General features: G+C 31.1%; 3 protein-coding genes across 5 annotated transcripts; 1 reads left to right on the top strand and 2 right to left on the bottom strand.

The window, feature by feature from the left end:
* Positions 1-344: 344 nt before the first annotated feature.
* LOC113516887 (ATP-dependent RNA helicase DHX33) lies at positions 345-12,245 on the bottom strand. Its single transcript, XM_031907922.2, has 12 exons — positions 11,746-12,245; positions 10,249-10,458; positions 9,819-10,041; positions 8,575-8,759; positions 8,177-8,252; positions 7,898-8,085; positions 7,400-7,573; positions 6,996-7,120; positions 6,636-6,760; positions 6,141-6,305; positions 5,842-5,970; positions 345-5,300 (listed from the first exon to the last, which is right to left on the bottom strand). Exons 1-12 carry the CDS (start codon positions 11,976-11,978, stop codon positions 5,019-5,021), a joined length of 2,115 nt encoding a protein of 704 aa, XP_031763782.1. The 5' UTR covers positions 11,979-12,245; the 3' UTR covers positions 345-5,018.
* Positions 12,246-13,265: 1,020 nt separating this feature from the next.
* On the top strand, positions 13,266-19,748 carry LOC113516791 (FAD-dependent oxidoreductase domain-containing protein 1). 2 transcript variants are annotated; one of them, XM_052900943.1, is made up of 6 exons: positions 13,266-13,702; positions 14,673-14,976; positions 16,555-16,891; positions 17,443-17,681; positions 18,200-18,310; positions 19,498-19,748. In XM_052900943.1, exons 1-6 carry the CDS (start codon positions 13,394-13,396, stop codon positions 19,635-19,637), a joined length of 1,440 nt encoding a protein of 479 aa, XP_052756903.1. In that variant the 5' UTR covers positions 13,266-13,393; the 3' UTR covers positions 19,638-19,748. The 2 variants fall into 2 exon arrangements, with proteins under 2 accessions (XP_052756903.1, XP_052756904.1); XM_052900944.1 differs by lacking the exon at positions 19,498-19,748 and adding an exon at positions 18,914-19,323.
* On the bottom strand, positions 19,694-23,251 carry LOC113516792 (calcium load-activated calcium channel). 2 transcript variants are annotated; one of them, XM_052900945.1, is made up of 6 exons: positions 23,152-23,237; positions 22,910-23,043; positions 22,066-22,143; positions 21,353-21,527; positions 20,629-20,769; positions 19,694-19,851 (listed from the first exon to the last, which is right to left on the bottom strand). In XM_052900945.1, exons 2-6 carry the CDS (start codon positions 22,968-22,970, stop codon positions 19,755-19,757), a joined length of 552 nt encoding a protein of 183 aa, XP_052756905.1. In that variant the 5' UTR covers positions 22,971-23,043; positions 23,152-23,237; the 3' UTR covers positions 19,694-19,754. The 2 variants fall into 2 exon arrangements, with proteins under 2 accessions (XP_052756905.1, XP_052756906.1); XM_052900946.1 differs by lacking the exon at positions 22,066-22,143 and having other exon boundaries at positions 23,152-23,251.
* Between the last annotated feature and the right edge of the window lie 393 nt (positions 23,252-23,644).

Genomic DNA, 23,644 nt, shown 5'->3' with positions numbered 1-23,644 from the left:
TCGTTACTGGATGCATAAAATACAACATAGAAAACATTGTCACAAATCACGCAGTAGACGGAATGTTTGGGACTTCACAAAAAATAAATTAGACGGTACCTAAGTATTTATTTTCTACACTGTTTTAATGATTTTCATGCAATCGAATTTAGTCTCCTATTTTTGTAGAAAAAAAAACTTTTAATTATTTTTTTAATATACACGAGTACCTTGTACTAATAATTGTGTAAAATGCGCATAACACACTAAAAATGTGATGACGTGTGTAGTTAAAGGACCGTTTGTATTTGTCATAGAACAAAAAAGACTTCATCTCCTTTATTACAATAAAAAAATAAAACAAATTTAAACTGGCGATGTATTGTTTATTTCATATCATATTCTTCAAGGGTCAACAGTAAAAATAGTACTTACATATACTCAATTAGACACTTAAGTGTAGCTACATGTTACCTATACGATTAGTACAAAATATTAGCACCATGTTATAATTAATAAAAGCAACTTAGTATAATTGTTACAATAGTGAAAGAGTTAAGCATCTAAAATAATCAACAATTGTTTTCATTACATGAATCGGATTTTTTTAATTTCTCTCGGCTCGAAGCAAGTTCTCCCTAGAAAAATATTTTTTAAATCTTTCACACTACATCGACCACAAAACCATACTGTTCGTATTAATAATTCAAGTACCCAGAGAGGGGAGGGAAAAGAAATTTTAATAACGGAGACTAACAGCCCCACAGTCGTCGACCACAAAGCGGTTCTTCGTGCAATCTATCGTATGTAATTCCTGAAGTATTCATCACAATAAGCTGACAAACGTGAATTTATCCTGATTTAACTATCACTCACTGGTACTCCGCCAACGTAAATCAATAGCGCAGGCAAGATTACAATTCCATTATCATCCATTAAAAAAAACATTTCATCTCCACCCTGTCGTAAAAGGCGATTAAAGGAACAAAGCACAATTATACCTACGCCAATTCATGACAAAGAAAACTCGAAATGAAACCGACCAACCAATGTTTTTGATATTCTTCTCTTACGATGTGATACCCATGTTCAATAGTGGGAATGCATATATATTCATTATAATATTATAGCATGATAGGTTTGACCTATACATACTCTGTATAAGAATGATGAAAAGCCATTAAATATACAATCAATTTAAGTACAATGAAAATTCTATGATTATCTTCCTATAATGCATCAATCTATTGAACACCATCCTATTATTAAGTTCTTATATCTGTGTTCAAAATTTCGTGGATTCTTATAAAAAAGCATACTAAATGATAAATAAATACTTGTAAAATTAATTAAACTCGTTTTTCTTTCTGTAACACTGACTAACAATTCACAGCTATACCGCTGAGATTAAAAGTTTTAAATTTTACACAAATATTACTATGATATAGGTGAGATTAAGAAAAAAAAACTAAGCGATTTTCTCAAATTTCCACGGCAACGTGAGCAAAATTGCCAGTTACAATGTGACAATATTACAATCTTCTCGGAATGGGAGAAAGGGATTGTTAGCAATGGAGTTTGACAGCCCCATTGCTAACAATATCAGCCCTAATCAGGTCAACCTCCACGTGGTTCCCTCTGGAAACCATCGTGAACAATTCTCGTTGAATTCGTCACGATGGGCTAACTGAACTAATTCATCTTCATCTATCATACTTCACTGGTACCCCGCCGGTGTATACCGATAGCGCGGGTGGGGTTACCATTCCATTATTACCTATAAAAAAAATATCGGAATGTAAGTGTTTCTGTACATAAGTTTCATTTTAATAATATAAAATTTACATCTATATATGTATTAATGTACATAATTCACATAAACATTAAAATACATATAGTCCACATTGTTATATTGTAAACAGCTTTTTTGTCAGTAGAAATGTATAAAAGATGTAGGTATTTTATAATACAACAGATAAACAAATTTAACCCTTTCTATGTCAAAATTGGCGCTAGTAATGTAGAAAAGAGCCATCGGTTATTTGATGTCTGTAACGTCAATTATTTAAAAACTGTAAACACGAAAATGAGCACTTATTAATACAAACATTTTAACTAACCTAAATCGATAGGCGTAAATTGTATATTTTAAAGATATAATTTTCATATTTCGAAATTGCAAAATATCATGTTGAATGTGTAATCAAAAGACGATAATAATAATAGATATAAATCACCGCCTACCGTTGTCAGCTCTATGTTATAATTGTTATATTTTTACATTATATTTATATAATTAATAATAATTAATTGTTTTCCAGATATTAAGATTAAAAGTTAAATAAATTTATCATTTAATAGGAACAATACAAAATGGATTACGAACTTTATACTATACTAACAAAACAACGACAGTCATTGACGTTATTTATATTATATAAAAATAGATAGTTGATATAAGTAGATAATAAAAACTAATGTGCTGCATCTCATTTTGTGGTAAATTACAATAAATCGCTTAGAAATATTCTCCTTATTCATAAGTACCTACAAATACCAATTAGTTAATAATCTGTCTTAAAAACATAACTGGTCAATTTATAATAATCTAAATAATATACTATATTATATTCCATTTTTTTATTAAGAGGACTATTACAATACACATATTATCACTGGCTTTTTTTTTCTAAATTCTTTATTTTTTTACAAGTTTAAAAATGTTTAATACATTTTTAAACTTCATTATTTTTAAGCAAAATTCTTATTGTTAAATGTTTTTCAAATGCTTTCGGTCAGATTTAGTAAAAAGTAGAATTCAATTAAGAACAATTTGTTTAGATTAAGAATAATTACCAAGTTTTAATTACAATACCATACCAGTTTTACATGCAAAGTTAAGTAAAGTATTGTTAATGTAAAGTTGTCATACCAGCTTCAGATTAAATTTGAAATAGAACTGCTATAACAACGACCCCAAACTTCTACATATGAGCGTTTTTTAATAAACGGTTTTGGAAATTAGAATTAAATTGATACATAATAATAATGACAAAATAGAAATTTAAAAACGCTATCATAAGAATAAATCCATCTATTTATAAATCAGGAACCAAAATGTATACCAAAACCCTTAATTCTTTAGAAGCAGAACTCCAAAGATCCCGTTTTTTATATAGCTTTATGCAAACAAGACAAATTTTAAAGGCCTCTTAACATAGAAATGTTTATACGACATGAAAAAAGTAAACTAATTACCTCTTACTACAATTAAAAACCAATTAAATCAAATAACTATTAAAATATAAAAGCTTTCAAATATAAAATGACATTTTTAATACGATTTAATTTAATAATTTGAGAGGTACAATGCCACAAACAAATATAAAACAGACACAGATCTCATAGTGTAGTGAGCAATCACTACACTACGCCTCATTTTGCTCATTGAACTCATGAATAATAAATAGGTCACTGATGGTTGTAAAACAACTTAACAAAATTACAATACCACCATTCCGCCAATAGATATTACAAGTATATATAACATCTAAGATGCTTTTAACTTTTTAACAAAATTGCTAAGAAATCACTTTAAGGAAAACAATAAAGTCGGCAGCAACTGTGGGCGTTGCTCCCCTACAAGTAATAAACCATTAAGGACATTAAGCAATCTACGCATAGGCTCTCGATAAGACGATCGTCGATAAATGAGCTCCATCACCAGAGTGATAATGAGAAAAGCATTTACCGTTTTTCTCGAAGATGAAAGATTAGTTTAAATTTATTTATATTTATATATTTATAACTTCGCATACTATGTTAACAGAGACGGCCAAAAAATTCCCAGATTTCACTTAAAAGTATTGCTGTAAAAGAATTTCAATTAGAAGTATACGCATTATATTCCTACTTTGTGTACCAGTAAATATTTCTCTAGAATTAATAATAAAGTGCTAGTTAAATACTTAAGTACGTAAAAAAGCATGATCGATATATTGAGAGCATTCAGACTATAGCTTACACAAAAATTAGGTACAAGTTTGTACGTATAAAGATCAAAGAGAGAAGAATAGAGTATGTAGAAGTAAGTATGTGTATGTGAAAACTTGTATGTATATATTTTTCTTTATATTTTCTAAGTAAATGCTCATGTTTTAATATTTGCCTACAAATGTAGTTCTCTTTAAAATTTGGTACATACAAGAGACGTCTGTATGTGAACGCAGCTTTAATTCTCAGGAGTGGCATATAGGAAGCTGTAAGCAACACAGTACTACACACACTATACAACATGTTCTATCATATCGATAATTTAATTCGTGTCTAAAAACGATGTTTACATATTCTAAGACTTTCCAAATACAACAAAGATATACAAAACCTTAAAATATAAAGTATTAAACACGCTCAAATCGAAAACTAAAAACATTGCTAAAAATTACATTTAAAAATACATGATTAAAATGGATTATTAGCCGTTATCAAATCTATTGCTAATAGACATTCCACATTTTACATTCCAAATTTTCTATGCCATTATTTATATATTTATTATGTTAACGCTTATTATATATTAAACAATAATCAATAACATCTACACAGATAGTAATTTATTTAGATCTACAACAATATCTTAATTACAAATTATATAATTTTATTAGGCGGATCCTCTTCGTCTATGACATACGTAACAATGAAAATTCGGTCCCAAACCATAAAGAGGTAGATGTATAGTACGCGCACTCAACCAACTTGATATTTTAGTTAACCTAAAATATTGTTGGGTTAACCTCAAGACAATAGGCATTTACAGTAAGTAAGATTTACAGTAAGCTACATATCAAATCGATTGAGTGTACAGAGACCCTGTTCACACTGCAACATATACACTTTTTTTTTAAGACAAAACTCACCGAATAAGCAAGTGGTAGTAAACCGAGTATCTGTTTATATAACCGTTGATACATTGTTTAGCTGCATATTGTTTTCTGAAATTTCCGTGAGAATGAGGCAAAAGCGGTTCGACTCGGTCACCGTCACCGACTGGCGCGACACCGACGAGCATACTCGGGGGCGACCTGGTGCAACCACTGGGGCTGTATCACGGAAACCGTGAGGAGGTAGGTGCGGCGGGTGTGCAGCATCTCGGAGTACAGCAGGGCAGGGGGCGAGGGCCGGACCGCGTGAAGCACGCTGGCGGGGTGCACGCTTGCCGCAGCCCCCGCGCCTGTCACGTACCGCGCCCCCGCCGCCATACCTGGCCCGCCGCGCAACCACGCGCAGTTTGTAAACAGCCCACTCAGTAAGCACTTTAGTAACTGAAATAATGAATTTACTAATCACTAATCTGGGTACACATACATCATGAAAAACAAATACAAATAATTTTTTTTATGCAGCTTAGAATGGCAAACAAACTGACCGCCTACCTGATGGAAAGTGGTAACCGTCGCCTATAGACATGAGCAGTACTATGGACATAACAGAGTATACTGTTTCACCCAAGATATCTAATAATATATACAATTGCAATCTTTTTTAAAATCGAATAAGGACTTCGAGGATATCACTACGCACTTTATCCCTGCCCTGTATACTTTTAAACAGACCAAGTAATTTAGTAGTTGCAATAATTAATTGGTAAGCAAGGGCCAAAATCGTGTTTAGTGGCGTGCCTTTGGAAAGGTCTATCCAGTATCCAGTACTGGACTGCAGTTGGTTAATTACCATAAATAACGAACTTGCTTATAAGTCTATCAACATCGTGATCGTAGTAATTTTTTATACATCAATATCGTCGTTGTATTCTAATTTTTATTATATTATTAAGTATTAAAAATATTTAAAACGTCATTGTACCTGGTCAGTAGCGGGCCCACAGCTGGATACAGATAAATTTAACCTTTGACAGACGGTAAGTAACTGTTGTCGCACCTCACACGCATACGAAAGATTTTTATGATTGAGAAAATTCTCTTTGCACCATTGCTAAAATAAAAATAAAATAAATTACATATAATTTTCTACAGTACACGACAATTTCCTTTATCAATTAATTTAGTCAATAGTGATACGATATAGCCTTGTTTTACTATATAGTTGTAATTTATATTTTCTTAAAAAAAGTAAACAATAATATAATATATTAGCATAAAAACCTTTTTCAGTGTTGCTTTGCAGAAAGCTTTGTATACATTCAGCAGAGTGAGATGATCTCCTAGAGGTGATATGAATTTTTGTTTAACCTTAAATGCTTCTTCTCTTTTGTGCATTGGCGAATAAAAGATATTTTCACTTGATAATACTGCTACCAAACTTAAGGCCTATAAACAAAAGTACATAATTTTTATTAAGTTTATAGATATTACAATTTATTATTTTTATAAGTTTAGCTAACGATATTATAATAAAAAATAGTGAATATCTTACAAACTACAACAAAGAAAGTCATTTTCACAACAGTTACTTTCATATTAGTAAATATTAATAAAAATATTATTTGAAAATACTAGTAAGTAGCGCCAAATTAAAAATAAGCGCATGAACAAACAATAATTAAGATATCAATAAGATATATGTAGTACTGCAAAAACCTAACTGATTAATATTCTGCAATAACGGTCAAAACAAAAACAAAGTTAATAAATTCTTACCTCCTCTAAACAATTATACTCTGGTGCGCTTAACAAAACCTTGGCATATTTAGGATCAATAGGAAACATAGACATCTTCTTACCGAGAGTGGTCAATTTAGGATTTACATCATTATCAATAGCACCTGAAATTTTACTTGATTTTTAAATTATCTGCATCAACACAATGTACAATTACAATCTGAGCCTTATGTTTATATAGATAAAAACTGTTATTACTTGTTAATAATTAACTTGCCAATAAGGTACATAAGGTGATATTATATAATATATAATTTCTCCTGAACATATGATTTAATAAGAGATATGATCGTATACATTATGTTAGTATTTTGAGCTAAATTGATAACAGAAACTTACCTAATTCTTTTAATAACAATAAAGAAGATTTGACAGAATCCAGCGGTGGTGTCTCGATGAGTGGGAACGTGTTTGGCTCTATACCTGCCGCTATTAACAGCAGTATGGTCGGTGCTAACGGACATCTGTAATTGAATATTAAAATAAAAATCGAATCTATACCACAAAAGGGGGACTATGTAGTTATCTAAAATTACAAAATGAATCGTTTGATTCACTTTCTAATCTGTCCTGTTCTAAACATGCATTTGTATTGCATTCATAAATAGGTAACTATGTCTGTTTGTATTGTGTAGGTGTTGTCTATGTGTAAATCATTTAGTACCCACAGTACAAGATCAATTTACGACAAGATAGCGCTATGTAATATATCCAGTCCAAACAAAGCTATTTATTAGTGGCACCTGGCGATCTCCGGCGTGGCGTGCAGCGGGCGCGCGGCGAAGTCGGCGGCGGTGTAGAGGCGGTAGGCGGCGCCGGCGGCGGTGCGGCCGGCGCGGCCGGCGCGCTGCCACCCCGCCGCCTGCGAGCACGTGCTCACGCGCAGCCGCTCCGCGCCCGACGCGCCGCACCACGTCCTGCCACGCATCCACTCATATACTACCATGTCACCGTCGGGTTAGTCCCTGTTGCTAGCAATACATTCTGTCAGTTAGATCTCCACGCGATCGTTATTAGAAACCGTCGTGGAAATTTGTCATGATGCGCTATCTAATCAAACTAAATTCTTAAGTGAGTTCAACAGAACCTAAATATTTGTTGGAAAATTAACCTGAATTTCGCGAATCAGTGACTGGCTTTAAATTTATTTTTTAAACAGTTTTAACATAGATATTTATAAGAAATCGATAATCTGTAATAATAAAACAGAACACTGTACATACGCACGTAATCAATATTACCTTTCTTTAACGACACCCGTATCGATAACACACTTTATAGTTGGAATAGTGACCGATGCCTCAGCTATGTTAGTCGCTAGGATTATTTTTCGCATGCCCGGTGGAGTATCTTTCCAAACTTGCAACTGTTTCTGTGCTGGGAGACCAGCATATAATGGGCACACTCTAATTGGAGGTCCTGGTGCTTCCTGCAATAAAAAATCAGCCACTTGAGCAAAGACAAAAATAATGTTTATTTATTAAGTAATTTCAAATGTATATTTAGAGTTCTAAACTTACTTTAGCAATTTGTTTTATATTATACATGACTGTCTCTATTTCTTCTTGACCCGTTAAAAATACAAGGAAGTCATGACTGAAACATTAATAGAATAATAATTTTAGCAATGTCATATTCTTATATTTCTTTATAAAATGTGTATATTTAAGCTTCGTATCTATATATCTGTGATATAAGCACCATATTCAATCTAAAGTTTTAGTTTAAGAAAACTTTATTCAGAATTATAATTCTGAATAAAGTCAAAGTAATAAACAAAATAACTCCGGAGAATAATTGAAATATTAATACTAATTGTGAACAATTCAAACATATTGTTACAGTGATTAAATAACGTTGTTCAGTTTCATAAATACCATGAACAGAATTATGAATATTTATTTTAATTATAACCTACCTGGATGGAGTGGTTGCATGGAGTTGAAATATTGTACAAACGGCAGCATACTGATAATCTTCTTGTTTCATTTTTGAATGATAAATAGTCACAGGATAGGTTCTACCTTCTAAATAAATAACAGGACAATTATCATAGTATTGTCTGAAGGTATCTACATCCATGGTGGCAGACATTATTATCACCTAAAAAATAGTAGTTACAAGAGTGTGACTCTTAGGAATTAAATCACTGCAAACATAATATTCTGCTGTGTAGGTCGCGGCATAGAATGGACAACCGGTTCCTTTCCCGTAAGTTTCGTAAGAAGCGACTAAAGAAACTTATGGTCAAGGGAAAGCCAGCAGTGTGCTCTTAAAACATTTCCAAAAGCCTGACTGTGGTTGCCAAACTGCCTGCCAAGCATGGCAAAACTGTCCCTTACGGGGAAGGCCTATGTTCAGCAATGGACAGTTGACGGCTGATATAATAAACATAATATTATAATTTTGAATGACAAACAAGTTGACAGTCCATCTGTTAGAAAGTGGTAACTATCACTAATGAACATAACTAAAACTAATAAACAGGACCATATATATCATAAAATACACTGTGACGTCCATGGTGTCCATAATGTGTTGACATTTCTGAAAACTGATTTTAATGCCTCCTTCCAACTTTTTGTAGCAAAATTTATAAAATATAATTGTACTTTTGTTTGTAATTTATTATCTAGTATAACTTCCTAATACAAAGATACTTTAAATGTCAGCTGCTATTTTGATTATTTACAAATTTATATAGAGTATCAGGTTAATATGGCACACCCCTCCAATGTTTTACTTTAATGAGTGGGCCATACACTGACAAGGTGTTCTGTTTATGTTTATGAGGAAAATACCTCCAATTTTTTTTTCTTTATATTTTTTCATTTTACATTAATAATCTCATGAAAACTTTATTTATTGTCCCTACTTATCAAATATTTAATTTAAGATTTATTAGCCAATTAATCGTAATTGAAAAAGTCATCATTCATAGAAAACAAGCAGCACCATACTATTAATTAGGAATACAACATGTCAAAAGACAAATCATTGTATTTGTTTAAGTTTGATGTCTAATTTGAGTGTATACATTTGTGCGTTTGATGACCGAAACCTCGTAAATATTTTGACTCACACATTTTTATTTCTTTAGATTTTAAAGAGGCAAACTATGTTATCATAGACAATCTTTATAAGTACATAACTAAAACATACCTTTAAGGGATTTAATTTTTTTTCATTCCTTTCCTTTTGTGCTAATTTAACTATACCAAATAGAACATCAGTGCTAACAGTGCGCTCATGAGCTTCATCTAATATCACTATAGAATATCTTTTTAACAATGGATCAAGTATGGCTTCTCGGAGTAACATACCATCAGTCATATATTTAACCTTAGTTTTTATGCTGGTAACATCTTCAAACCTCACACAATATCTGAAAATTTTATTTATTTGAATTAATTATGTAAAATATGTTAACATGAAAAAAATACAAAAAAGTAAACTAGTTTTATATTTCACTCAATTCTCTAAAAGAAAAATTGTTATGAACTTTTTGTTTTCTGGATTTCATTACAAGTATATGTCATAAAATATGGCATATAAAAATAATTCAGAGATATATTACAGCATCAAAACCCACCCAACTATGGCACCAATTTCAGTGTTCATTTCAGCTGCAACACGAAACGCTATTGTGATAGCTGCTACCCTTCGTGGTTGAGTTATGGCTATAGCTCCATTACCCTCAAGTCTGTATTCATGTATCAATTGGGGAATCTGGGTAGTTTTACCACTACCTGTTTCTCCAATTAATATCATAGTTTGATGTTTCTTTATCTCCTCTATTAATCTGAAATATAAAATATCATTAATCTTAAGAACTGCAATAGACTGCTCATTCTTAGGCTGTGGGGCATTATACAATTTTGTTTATTTGACTGAAAAGAGCTTCATGAGTAAAAGTATCAAATTATAATCTGAAAATTTGCACTTTTGCCTCCATTGGTGTCTGGATGCTGCTTTCTTTAATGCTACATAAGCATTCCATTGTAAAACTCATGTTAATACCTAACAGCTGATAGTCCAATAGTAAGGATTATTTTTGTTTCTTTTTATGTACTATGTTGATACCTTAGAAAGCTTATATCCTCATAATAGATAAATTATCCCTGTGTACTGCAAAATAACTCAAATACATTTTATGTTAACACTCAATGAAATCAAACTAATCTTTTAAAAATTAATTGAATTATAAAATTATGAAAATTTTTTTAATCATTAACTTAACAAATGTCTCCTGCCTCTTAACAAGGTATTGTTTCTACTACTAGAGGACTGTCTGTATATTGTTTGCCATTGTCATATGTAGAGATGTGTTTTAAGTATGGCACCAATGAAAAAAGAACTCTCAAAAATTTTAAAATGAAAAAGGAAAACATAATTGAGTGTTATTGAGATGATTGATGAATAAGATGGCAAAATCTGTATCAAAGTCCGAATGTTCTGTAACTAAAAAGTTGACAATGGACCAAGTAATATTAACTGGCTAATCCAAATATAATTAGAAGGGAATAGAATATTGCACAAATATGATTCGCAAATGCTTTTGAAAAACATCAAGACCAAATTCTTGATACTATTTTATTTATCTATTTGTATCACATTTCAATAATCACTAATTAAATTATAATGAGTCCGATTTTAAAGTGTAAAACTCAACCACTTAAACTTTCTTTTATTGAATGTCATTTTTATTGATACTAATTACATTTAAGATTTCAAAATTACAGTTTCAGTATGAATGGAATATTATAAAAAGACTAATTTTTTTTGTTCATTTCTTTATTGTTCAATTACTTAGAACTAAGCTCCATAATTTTATGAAATAAAAAAGATTAAATTTTGAGGATTAAATAGTATTTTTCACTTATGTACACAATTTCACCTGACATAGGTCACAGTTCTCTATACAGATTTTTCAGAAAATGCATATTATTTTCGAAAGTGAAATATTTTTGTTTCATCTCCTATATATTATTAAATATGTGGATATATACATTTCCTAAATAAAATATAATTATATATAAACATCCAGTATAAAGAGAAATGCCCTTATAATATTAATAAAGATTAATACCTGCCACGAACAGAATACACGGGTAATTTTCTCCTTGCCTCTTGAATATCTTCACTGGATACAATTTTAGGCAAAACTTTAGTTTGTTTTTCTTTACCATTTTGAAGCACGTGTATATTTGCTTGTGCATTTTCTTTACACAGTTTTAATTTCTTTACTTTTATATTATCAACATTTGCTGCTTTCTTTCTGAGCTCATTAACACCTCCAATTGCCGCATATTTAGAATCCATGGCAAATCTATTAAAATACTATTGAACAATTATTCACAAAAGTGTAATAATAACATGCTTGCTCCCTCGGCTCGCCCGTGTATTATACCTTATTCTTTTGACAGCCAGCGAGTTATCAAACTATAAGCGCTGCGAAAACACTTTTTATTATCACATATTCACTCTGAATAAATATCTTCACTGGAATTTAAAATGTCAAAGAAATGGTCAATTTCAAATTTAAAACAAAATTCACACAACCTACGTCTCTTCTTTAGCCATTTGACATTGACATTACAGACGAATAGCATAAGCATTTTCTATTTTTTTTTTTCTTTTTCAATATTGGCAAGAGACTAGTGTTTTTTTTTTTTTAATGGGTGATAATGGAATGGTAATCCCACCCGCGCTATCGATATATATATATGGATATATACCGGCAGTGCACCGGTGAAGGATGATAGGTGAGGATGAAGTAGGTCAGTTAGTCCATCGTGATGAATTCAACAAGAATTGTTCACGATGGTTTCCAGGGGGAACCACGTGGAGGTCGATCTGACAGGATACATTGCTAGTAATGGGGCTATTTTACCCCATTACTAACAATCCCTTTCCCCCCAAGAGACTAGTGTTGTCCATTAAACCACTACAAAAAGAGGGAGACTTTGTACAAAAGTCTTTTGCTTGAGCATTCATATATCAAGGATATCATGGGCGAAGCAATATACTCTGTTATGATGTACTGCTCATGTCTGTAGACGACGATTACCACTTTCCATCAGGTGAGCTGTAAGTAACATAAAAAATGGTGGCAAAGAAACACACGGCCCTCCTGTTGGTAAACGCCTCCTATGAATACCTGCACTATCAGAAGTACTACAAACATGTATATCATATAAATGTTGCGTATTTTATATATTCGTTTTATTATTATTAACTGTCCTCTGCTGAATATAAACTTTGCTCTATTGGAAAAGTTTAGCCACGATTGACAGGCGGGTTGGCAATCGCAATTAAGCTTTTGTAATTAAGTAATGCTATTCTATTCATCACTCCATTAATAAGTTCTATTAATAGCCCCTTACAATAAAACGCGAAAAGAAATTGCGGCTCATTCTATATCGGGACTACATCGCAGCACATTTTTATATGTTCACTGTTATTTTTTTTTTTTAATAATTCCTGAAGTTTACAATAAAAAAATAAATTGTTAATTTGATTTAATTTTAATTTGTTGATATATTAAAATAATAAACTTAATTTTTACCAGTGCTTGCCAAAGCCAAATAAGAAAGTAATTCCTAATATCAGACTGACACTCTCAGGTCAAACTGACACTATCAATGTCAAATAATGGATAAAAATTTTATTATAAACTTTTTTATAAACCAAATAAAGTAGAAAAGTCACTGAATTAAATAAAATAAACATTTATAATGCTCTCCGTTAAATTTTTCAATCATATCGTACACGCAAATAAAAATATACTAAGACCTTACAGTAATAATATCCTAAATTTATGCATACGACATTATAGAAAAGATAATCCTTTTGTTAAAACTTGGAAAGTAGTTGCAAAAGATGTTCCAGAATTTCTAGGTATTAATAAGAGGTCGACTATTTATCCTGAACATGTAGACATTGTTATTATTGGAGGTGGTTTCATTGGTTCAGCAACAGCGTACTGGTTGAAAAAAAGAGCTGCTGATGGTTTGTCTATAGTAGTATTAGAAAAGGATATCACTGTGAGTATACATGATACTTAATAACAAGTACCTATTATGGTATAATTAACTACACAATTATTAACTGTTAAAGTTTACAATCCTACATCATGCATTTATGCATTCTAGCTATTTCCTGCATGTCAATAAGAACTGGAATTAATGGATTTTGTTCTGAAGAATTGTTTGAAGTGATGCCCACAACCACTTTTTATCATCACACCACTCACCATCGTAGATGGTAGAAGTAGATTTTTTCAAAAACAATGTATTAAGATTTCTTCAGGGTCGACAATGCACTTGTGACACCTCTAGTGTTACTGGCGTTTATAAACTTCAGTAACCATTTGCCATCAGAGATATATTTTTTATTTTTCCACCACAACCATATTACAATTCAATTGGCAAAAATAACATGAAATAAAACATAGTTGTGTGAGACTGGGGTCTAAATTGGACAGTAAGCTGCCTGTATCTTAGATCACCAGGCCCCCCTCCTCAGAAATAAAATGAAATAAACATAATTAATATATCACTAACTTCAATCATCATAAGGAATAACATAATGTACATTAATATGTTAAAATGCATAATAATATTTTTTGAACGTACATGTTATTTATTATACTTTGTGTGTATGTGTGTGCATGTGTGCGAACAAGTGCACCTATACTTATGATCATATAATTATTTTAATAATCAATTTAGAATGTTTATTGTATAATAATATACATTTTACATTATTATTCTTTCTAATGCCCAGATAAATGTTTATTCATCAAATTACAATTGTATATAAGTGTACCAAATTAATGTTTGATAAAAATCACTATACTAATTGCAATTTTAAATTTAACACCCTAGCTAATAAAATTTATCACTTATGTATATACTTTTACATATTACTATTATCTCACAATTTTTGTCTTATAGGGAAAAGACAGGTAAAATATTGTATACATTAGAGTCTATAAAGAATTTTTTATTTCAGTATACAAATATACAAAACAATATATCACTTGGAACACTTACTCGACATTTTTCTTTGCCTGAAAATTTTTATTTGTCCCAATATGGTACTGAATTCATAAGGACAGCTAAAGAAAATTTAGGTAATGATGTGGATGTTCAATATAATCCAAATGGCTACTTAGTATTAGCTGGTGAAAAATATGCAGATAAATTAGAAGAAACTGTTACTATACAAAAAGAATATGGTTTCAAAAATGAATTACTGACTTCTGATGAAATTAAAATAAGATATCCATGGATAAATACTAAAGACGTACAATTAGGTAAGCTGGATTATTATAACTTTTTTAAATAGCACTTGTACACACTTATATTAATGGACTTAAAATGACAGCAGACTGTAAACACTTATTATGTATAAATTTAAATCTAAAAATATATATATTTGTTAACAAGCGCAAGCCGCTGTCGTGTCGAGGTTTAAAGGGGTCATCCCATGTGATGGTCTGTTTTTTAGGATTTTTTTTCTACGACAAATAAATAGACAAAGCTTTAAGTTCATTATCATTTATTAACATATATATCGACAGTATAAATATAAATTTTAAGCTAAAAATATTGTGTAGAACATGAGTTACAATGTCCTGAACACCTCCGCCTCACACGAATGGGCCTCGCAAAATGGGCTCGCACTTCCTCCACGATTCCAACTAATTGGCTTATCTGAAACAAAAAAATAGCGGCGTTTTAATCTGTAAGCCTGAGTGCACTGAATAAACTTTTAACAAATGAATATACCAAAAATTTGACTTTTGGTAGACATTTGAAAAAAGTTGTGAATTTTATGAACTATTTTATGTTTTTTTTGCTATAAAAAATCTAAATTTTGGGAATTTTTGACTGGTTCATTTGTTTGTATATGCTGAGTGTACTCTACAAATTTCAAGTCATTCGGTTAAGCCGTTTTAAGATATGATGGAGAAAAGTTTGAAACACCCAGTTTTGAGAAAAACGTGTTTAAAGTTTCAATTCCACTTAAATCTTAACTTACCCTCAATCAGCGATGCCTGGTCCACTAAACTTTCTTCTTTAACTACGACCAGAATAAACATTTCCACTTGTACTTCCTTTCCGTCCACTCATTATGAAAATAAATAATTTGTTTCTTCGAAGTTAAACCAAGTTTAAATATTACTTCGGTAAAATATTTAATAACTATAGAAATTCCTTTTTAAGCCTGTAGAAACTTGTATGAGCGTATATATGTATAAAAGAGTGCCCGGTATCGAGCCGACTGTACACAGTAGGCCCGGACTCCGACTGCCAAGTCAGCGCTCCGAACAGCTCTTTGTTCTAACTGCTGCATCTTTAAAACGACTTCGAATTTTTTTTAAATCACTTTACTACCGTATTCTAGACATGTTAAGAAAGCAGTTTATGAAAAAAAAAAACTATTTTTTGAGCCCATCACATGAGATGACCCCATTAATGCCTTATATCTGTGTTATACTGGCTTTTCCTTTCACAAAAAAAAAAAAAAAAAACAAATCATATGTATGGTGATGCTTCATAATATAAATCATCAAGATAATAAGCAAATGTGAATGTATGATAGTATGTGCATTTACTCAAGATGAATGAATCCAAGGACTCGATACTTTACTATTAATAAACAATATATATATATTGCTTATTGAATATACCTCTGAATATTGGAAATATTTTATAATGTGAATACGGGTACTGCTAATGCTTTCTTTTATTCATTATGTATTTTTAAATAATTCATATTTGTTTTAAACACGAATTGTAAAAAAATAATATTCCTAGTTCTTACTAAATAATTATTAAAGCTGATTCAAGTGAATCCAAAATTGACGGAATAAACTGACTTGTTTAAGGTTGTATTGGTTTGGAATCAGAAGGAGTTATTAATCCTTGGGCATTATTAAAAGGATTTATACAAAAATCACAGCAACTTGGAACTATTTACATAAATGGTGAAGTAGTTGGATTTGAAATGGAAAAACAACGTGATGTTCTAATGGAAGGTGTAGCTCCTGGAACATTTGAAAAAATTAGTAGAGTTATATATAGAACACCTGATAACGAAGAACATACTATCAAATTTGCTGCGTGTATATTGGCAGCAGGGCATAAGTCAGGAGAGATTGCAAAATTAGCCAAAGTGGGGCAAAGTGACGGATTACTATCAATACCTTTACCTATAGAATCTAGGTACTTATTTAATATTTAATTCTTATATATTTTATATTAAAAACTTAAGAGTGTTGATGCTGAAGACTGGCCAAGTCTGCCTTATCAGTCAATTTAAAAAAACAACTTTCCAATATTTCTGAACGACTTTAAAAATAGTCTTGTTGTGAACTTTGTTATGAACACTCTCTTCTCGTGATTGTGAATGAACAGATTTATATTTAATAAATCTGTTTTATACTAAAGATTCGGTCTTAAAAAATTTGATAATACAAAATTATTTGGAGATGTATAACATATTATTTTCTAAAAAATACCTCACTTAATTTGTGTTAAACTTAATGGGCTTTACATTACCTTTCTGAATATATTTATCAAGCTAGCTGCAAGTTTTCCTGTTTTTTTAAAATAATAAATTGTATTTCCAAATCATTTCGTGAGACGCATCATATGATTGTACTTGCTTCAGTAGTACATATACTAAAACATATGGTATGCATTTTCTCTATCTTTGTTAATAGGTAGATTGTATTTACTCAAATATAATTTATTTTTATTTTCTTTTTTCAAAGAGAATATGAAGTGTATTCTATCGAAAACGAAGCTAAAAAAACTGGTCTTAATACTCCAGTTATTATGGATACCAGTGGTTTATGGTTAAGAAGAAATGGTTTAGATGATGACTTGTTTTGTGGGCTAGTCCCGTTAATGGCAGAAGACAGCAAAACATTATCCAAAGAAGACTATTATAAAAATATAATAGAGCCATCATTAAACAACAGATTTCCAAATACAATTGGAACTCAGGTACCTATATTATAGGAATAAAATAAAATCTTTAAGGTCACTGGCTATATAGGTGCGGCGCCACCGAGTGACATCAAAATGATTATTTCTCGCAACCGCACTTGCGCAATTTTTCTGTATTTTGTACAATACATTAAGTTTTCCCGCAACTTCGTATGTGCGGAATTTGATATTTACTTCTAGATGGCATACCTATCACTATAAACAGCACCATGCACCAGATTTTAAGTTACATCTTTAAAAACACAGCTCTGTTAAAACGCATCAAATTTAATTTAGTAATTTTCGCGTGATGCCTGAATGTATGTTTAATACAAACAAACAGATACAAAAGTTCAAAAATTACTGATTTGGTTTCTATTGCTCTTAAGGTTCATATATTTTTTTCTAAAATATCTGCTATGTAAACTTCAATTTACAATTTTATTATATTAGCTAAATGACACTACACATTTATTTTTATATATATTTACTTTGAAATCTAAATACAACTCAATTTTTTAAAATATGTATTACAGGTACGAACATTTTCTAGCGAATTACAAGATTGCAATACATACGATGATACTGGTATTTTGGGCCCACATCCATATCATAACAATTTATATATAGCGGCGGGATTCGGTAAATATGGTAAGCAACGCAGATTATTTTTCAACACTGAATGTTATCTTTATAATCTGTTTTTCTATATGTACTTAACGAATTTAGTGATTCAAAACTTAAACAACTAATTATGAGCATTGGTGTATTTAGTACTGATGCCCGTGACTTTGTCTGCGTGGTATTTATTATTCCTGTTTAGTATGTATCGATGTATGTACCTACCTATTTATTATGTCTGGGAATACTGAACTAAAATTAACAAATAACGTGTCGATCTCACTCTTTGCCTTAAGTCAAAATGACTTAAGTAGATTGTGTACAAAGCTGTATAAGTTACTATAGTTTAACTATCGCACAGGAACTCTAATTTTTCGTGAATAAAAGTATCTAAAAAGTTGACCAGGAATGTAAAGTACCACCATGCAAAATTCATGTTAATCGGTCCAACAGTTTCAGAGATTAGCCTGTACAAACAGACACCTAAATAAAAAAAAAAATTTAAATAAATATATAGTATGGAAATAGTTTTATTTCGTCAAAAACGAAATAAAATTATTTCATATGGCATTAAAAAGTTTACTCTCAGATAGTAACTACAAGTGCAACCGTAATCATAAAAGCGCCCCTTAGGTAGCTGAGTAAAAGGGACGTGAGGACGCTGTCTCACTCGCACTTAGCTAAAATGACGTCATTAGAAGTACTCTTGGATTTGTCCTCGACCATGCGTGAGTGTAATGCATATTAAAAACTCCACTCCTAGTAAATTTCGATTCGTCAGTTCACAAAATAGAGTTGATAAAATCTGGATCATTCCACTTCTGATCATCATGATCTTCTGAACATCTGGGGGTGTTTAGAGAAGCCCTTGGACCCCCTCTATCGATAGTTTTCGTTTGGACCACATGAAACCCGACACCCTGTATATCAGTGATTCTCAACCTTTTTTTTTGTTGCGCCACATATTTAACGATTTCAAAATTTGGCGGTACACAAAGAAAAAGATAAAAAATATTTACTTACTACAACACACTGCATAAATAGTTTATGACAAAAATTTTTAATATTTGCAAAATTTGGCGGCACATAAAAGTGCCGCGGCACAGTGGTTGAGAATCACTTCTGTGTATATATATATATATATATATATATATATATATATATATATATATAAGTACTTTCAATGCAATATTGTAATTACTATATGTTTCTTTTAGGTTGTCAACATGCTCCAGGTATAGGGCGAGCTATTGCAGAATTAATAATTGATAGTCATTATTCGACAATAGACTTAACGAGACTGGGATTTGATAGACTACTAATTAATGAGCCATTAGTAGAGTTCAATATCTATTAGTCATAGTAATTTACAGTCATATGTGAACTCAAAATTGGATAATGTAAATAATACAATTATTGAATTAGACACATTTAATGATAATTTTAAATAAATTATTGAACAATTTAATTTCTATTACTTAAATTGCGCTGGTGGGGGTGCAAACAGTGCACCTCCTTGCTTAGATGCTGCACGAGATGGAGCAAAACCTAAAAGTTTCTGAATGTTTTGTCTGTAAAAAGTAGAAATTTATTAGTATGATGATCACAAAATAGAATGTTCTTTTTTATATTATTGAGGTAGCAAAGCATACGGCCCACCTGATGGTAAGCGGTTACCGTAGCCTATGAACGCCCGCAAAACCTGGGGTATTACGAGCGTTGTCGACCCTAAAGAAACCTCTTTACCCCTTTTTTGAAAAACCTCATACTTTAGTCAGGGATCTCATTCTATAAAATGAGTGTTCATGGAAGAAAATATCTCTGAAACGCGTTGCACGCGACCGTTTAGGCTATAGGTATGTTTTTTTTATTTTATCTACATTTTACACCGGGCCCTATGAGGTGTCGGTGCGATATAGGTATTTCAGTGTGCCCTTTGAAAAAAAGATGAACCCATAAGCTTATGTGTCAAGCGGAAAGAGGTTCACGTAAGTGGGCTATCCCCGTTGTTACTATTACAATTATATTAAATTGATATTTACAAATCCACCTGCCAAGCGTGGCAATTATTGGCAACAAAGGGGTAGGCTTATGTTCAGCAGTGGACAGTGAAAAGCTGATATGATGATGATGATGATAATTGTATTTACTACATTTTGTCACTACTTTCTTATTGTAACAGTAAAGGTCCATGCAGGAGGACTTCTTTTAGGACAAAACTAGTATAAAATAACTGTGGACTTGCACAGATTCATGCAATTTAATGCATTCTACAATACTTTAACAGAAAAAGAGTATGCTAAAATTTGTCTCTTATCTGCATAGACCTTAATAGATTATTATTTTACCTTATACTCATTGTGCACAAAATATATAGGAATATAAATGAACAATCGGTATAATCATCGCCTGATAAGTTTCTATGGCTTAAGCCCTGTATCCAGGAAATTGGGTAAAATGGAAGCTTTGCCACAACTCGACCATCAAATCTGCAAAACAATTATACACATTTTATTATATTATTATGATGTGCATTTTATCACTGGTTTTTTTTTTTTTTATACAAAAGCAGTTTTAATACACAGAGCTTAGTCTAACTGAAACAATCCATCTTACTTTGTACTGAAAAAACATTTTTTATTTAGGAAGATATAAAAAGTATGGCATTAATATTATTACAAACTTTTATATATTATAATTATTGTTTTTTTTTTTTTTTTACTTATTCATATAATACTAATTTAGGATTCATCAAAGCAAATAAAATAGGATCTGTTGGAGTTGTTCTTTACTTCTTGTTCATAACTTTTCTCTCAGAAATCTATTTCAACCTTGATACAATAAGTTATTTTACTTATTTGTATTTTTATCAGTTTAGTGACTTATTTTAATAAGTTGTGAAAAAATTATCATGCAGGGAGGTATACATTTTTAGTACTATGTTAATTTTGTAACAAGTACATTTTGTTACAATATTTTTGCATACATTTTATGCAAACTCTTAAAACTTATTCAAGATGTATGTAATTAATAAAGTTTATATATAGGTTTTGAGAAAAATGGCTCACTTACATACTATTAAACATGCTAAGTAAAGCTGTGAAGGCAAAGCCAATAGCAAACATTGACTTCATTTTTACCAAAGATAGATCTCTATTATTATTCTTTAATCTTTCCTCCTCTCTTTCAATTTTCTTTTTATGCTGTTTATCTAAAGAATCACCATGAGCTTCTTTGCGTTTTTCCACTGTAAATAATTGTTAAATTAAAGGCTAGGATGTATTTTAATATTATTAAAAGCTGCCTCTGGGGTTGTTTGAAGAAAGTTAGACTTAAAATTGCAATCACTACAAAACAATCCATGACCACAAATTCAAATACCAGATAGTCTAAATGCTGCCTTTAAATTAAATTACCTCATAATCCTTCCCTTCCCTATAAAGAGTAATAACACAGATGGTGGTGCTAATGGCCCTATAATAGCAATATACCCTCAAATTGGAGGCAAAAGGATTATTAATAATGAAGTTTTGATGGCAACATGTCAGGTTAATATATGGTAAACCAATGTCTTCATTTATCTCACTGATACCACCAGCAAATACCAATAGTGCAGATGGGATTACCATTCCATTTTCATAATTTTATAAAAAGTCTATTTAAGTCAACCACAAGAGATTGAAAATCATTATGGTTAATCCCCAATAAATTCTTCACACTAGATCAACTGATCTGATTTAATTCTTGGTTATCATCACTAGAAGAAATATAATTATGACTCATACATTTTTTACTCTGTCTCTCTACTTCCACTTTCAGTTTCTGATATTTTTCTGTTCTATAGACCAATATCCAAGTCAAACCTGTAATGATAAATACTTAGTTAATAAACACATTGACATTACATGTTCACAAATATTAACCATATCCCTTTAGTAGTCAATAATTTTGTTGAACATTGTTTTTTTTAATGTATGATAATGGAATGGTAACCCCATCTGCACTATTGGTATAAGCTGATGGGGCTCCAGTGAGGGATGATAGGTGAGAATGAAAATGCAGGTCAGTTAGCCTATCGTGATGAATACATTATGGAATTCAGCACAAGGGTTTCCAGGGGGAACTATGTGGAGGACAACCACATTACTAACAATACCTTCCCCCCCTGAACATTGTGATTATGATAGCAATAGACTTGACATTTGACCCCCAACTCACATATTTTATTTTACTTACACAATTATTTTATTTAAAATAAAGAACAATGCCTATTGCAGGTTTGATAATGATATTAGCATCCCTAATATTATCCTCACAAATATTAAAAAAGTGAAAGTGAGTATGTTACCTCTTGAGGACTTTATATGTCACCCATTCTTATGTATTACACACAACACTAACCTAACCTAACCAAATAAAATTTATCTAATTTACCTCATTAATAGTTACCCAGAAGACGTGGATAAAAACGTAAGAATGTGCTCATGATTGTAATTGATGGGATGTCGAGAAGTTAATGTTAACTATTATTGTTGCGATAAAAGTAATGTTGTAGATATAATCATTCTAATAATTTATTTCGATTAAAAGGACTCGATAATTTACATATTTTAGATATGTACACTTTACCTTCTCCCAAAAACGCTGTACAGATTGATATAAATACAATTAATAAAGAGTCACTCCACATTATATCTTATTGCAAATTCGAATTCTTAGAAGATTGTCTTTTTACTTGCTGTATACTTGTTCAATAAATTTGATTTTTTTTTTTTTTAGTACGTTTGTTCCGTTTGGAACAGGCTAAGGTCGGAGACCATGCTGCCTAGTCTTCAAAAAGATAATTTGTCTGGAATACACAATAAATTTGAATTTGTTCTATTCCATTTTTTTTCCAGTACGTTTTTTCCGTTGTGGACCAGGCTAAGGTCGGAAACCATGATGCCTAGTCTTCAATATGATAATTTGTCTGGAATTTTAATTGTTCTATTCCATTTCTATCTACTCTGTGGTTGCAGACTTTAGTGAAATCGAGTGAAATACTTGTTCTTAGGTAATATGAACGGAGAGAAAAAAAGTTGATTTGTTGTTATTTTAAAACTCATCAGAAACTAAATAGACAAAGAGCATGACCTATACCAGCTATATTCAATTTTACTAATACACGAACAATTATATAATTATTCAACTAAGCAATTCACTAAAATTATTTAAATGATTTTCAAATCATTCAACTAGTAATTTCAGTTGCTGTACGCTTCTACTAATCCTTTAAGTAATTCATTAGTAATTGCAAAGATTCTGTTATTCCTTGTTTTTAGAGTAATTGTTCGTATAAGAGTCAAAGGTATATAACCAATATGA

This window comes from Galleria mellonella, unplaced genomic scaffold (genome assembly GCF_026898425.1).
Source record: "Galleria mellonella isolate WM207_F2 unplaced genomic scaffold, CSIRO_AGI_GalMel_v1 utg72, whole genome shotgun sequence".
Classification (NCBI taxonomy): Eukaryota; Metazoa; Arthropoda; class Insecta; order Lepidoptera; family Pyralidae; genus Galleria; species Galleria mellonella.
This window is presented reverse-complemented; position numbering and strand designations above follow the sequence as displayed.

Coding starts and splice junctions, on each gene's coding strand:
- LOC113516887 (XM_031907922.2), bottom strand. CDS start 11,978: ATGGATTCTAAATATGCGGCAATTGGAGGTGTTAATGAGCTCAGAAAG. Junction 10,042..10,248: donor GAAATTGGTGCCATAGTTGG/GTGGGTTTTGAT, acceptor TAAAATTTTCAG/ATATTGTGTGAGGTTTGAAG. Junction 5,301..5,841: donor GTGGGCCCGCTACTGACCAG/GTACAATGACGT, acceptor TCATTATTTCAG/TTACTAAAGTGCTTACTGAG.
- LOC113516791 (XM_052900943.1), top strand. CDS start 13,394: ATGCTCTCCGTTAAATTTTTCAATCATATCGTACACGCAAATAAAAAT. Junction 13,703..14,672: donor TATTAGAAAAGGATATCACT/GTGAGTATACAT, acceptor TTTTTATTTCAG/TATACAAATATACAAAACAA. Junction 17,682..18,199: donor TACAATTGGAACTCAGGTAC/CTATATTATAGG, acceptor TATTACAGGTAC/GAACATTTTCTAGCGAATTA.
- LOC113516792 (XM_052900945.1), bottom strand. CDS start 22,970: ATGTGGAGTGACTCTTTATTAATTGTATTTATATCAATCTGTACAGCG. Junction 22,144..22,909: donor TACAGCGTTTTTGGGAGAAG/GTAAAGTGTACA, acceptor TTATCATTACAG/GTTTGACTTGGATATTGGTC. Junction 20,770..21,352: donor CTTAGCATGTTTAATAGTAT/GTAAGTGAGCCA, acceptor ATTGTTTTGCAG/ATTTGATGGTCGAGTTGTGG.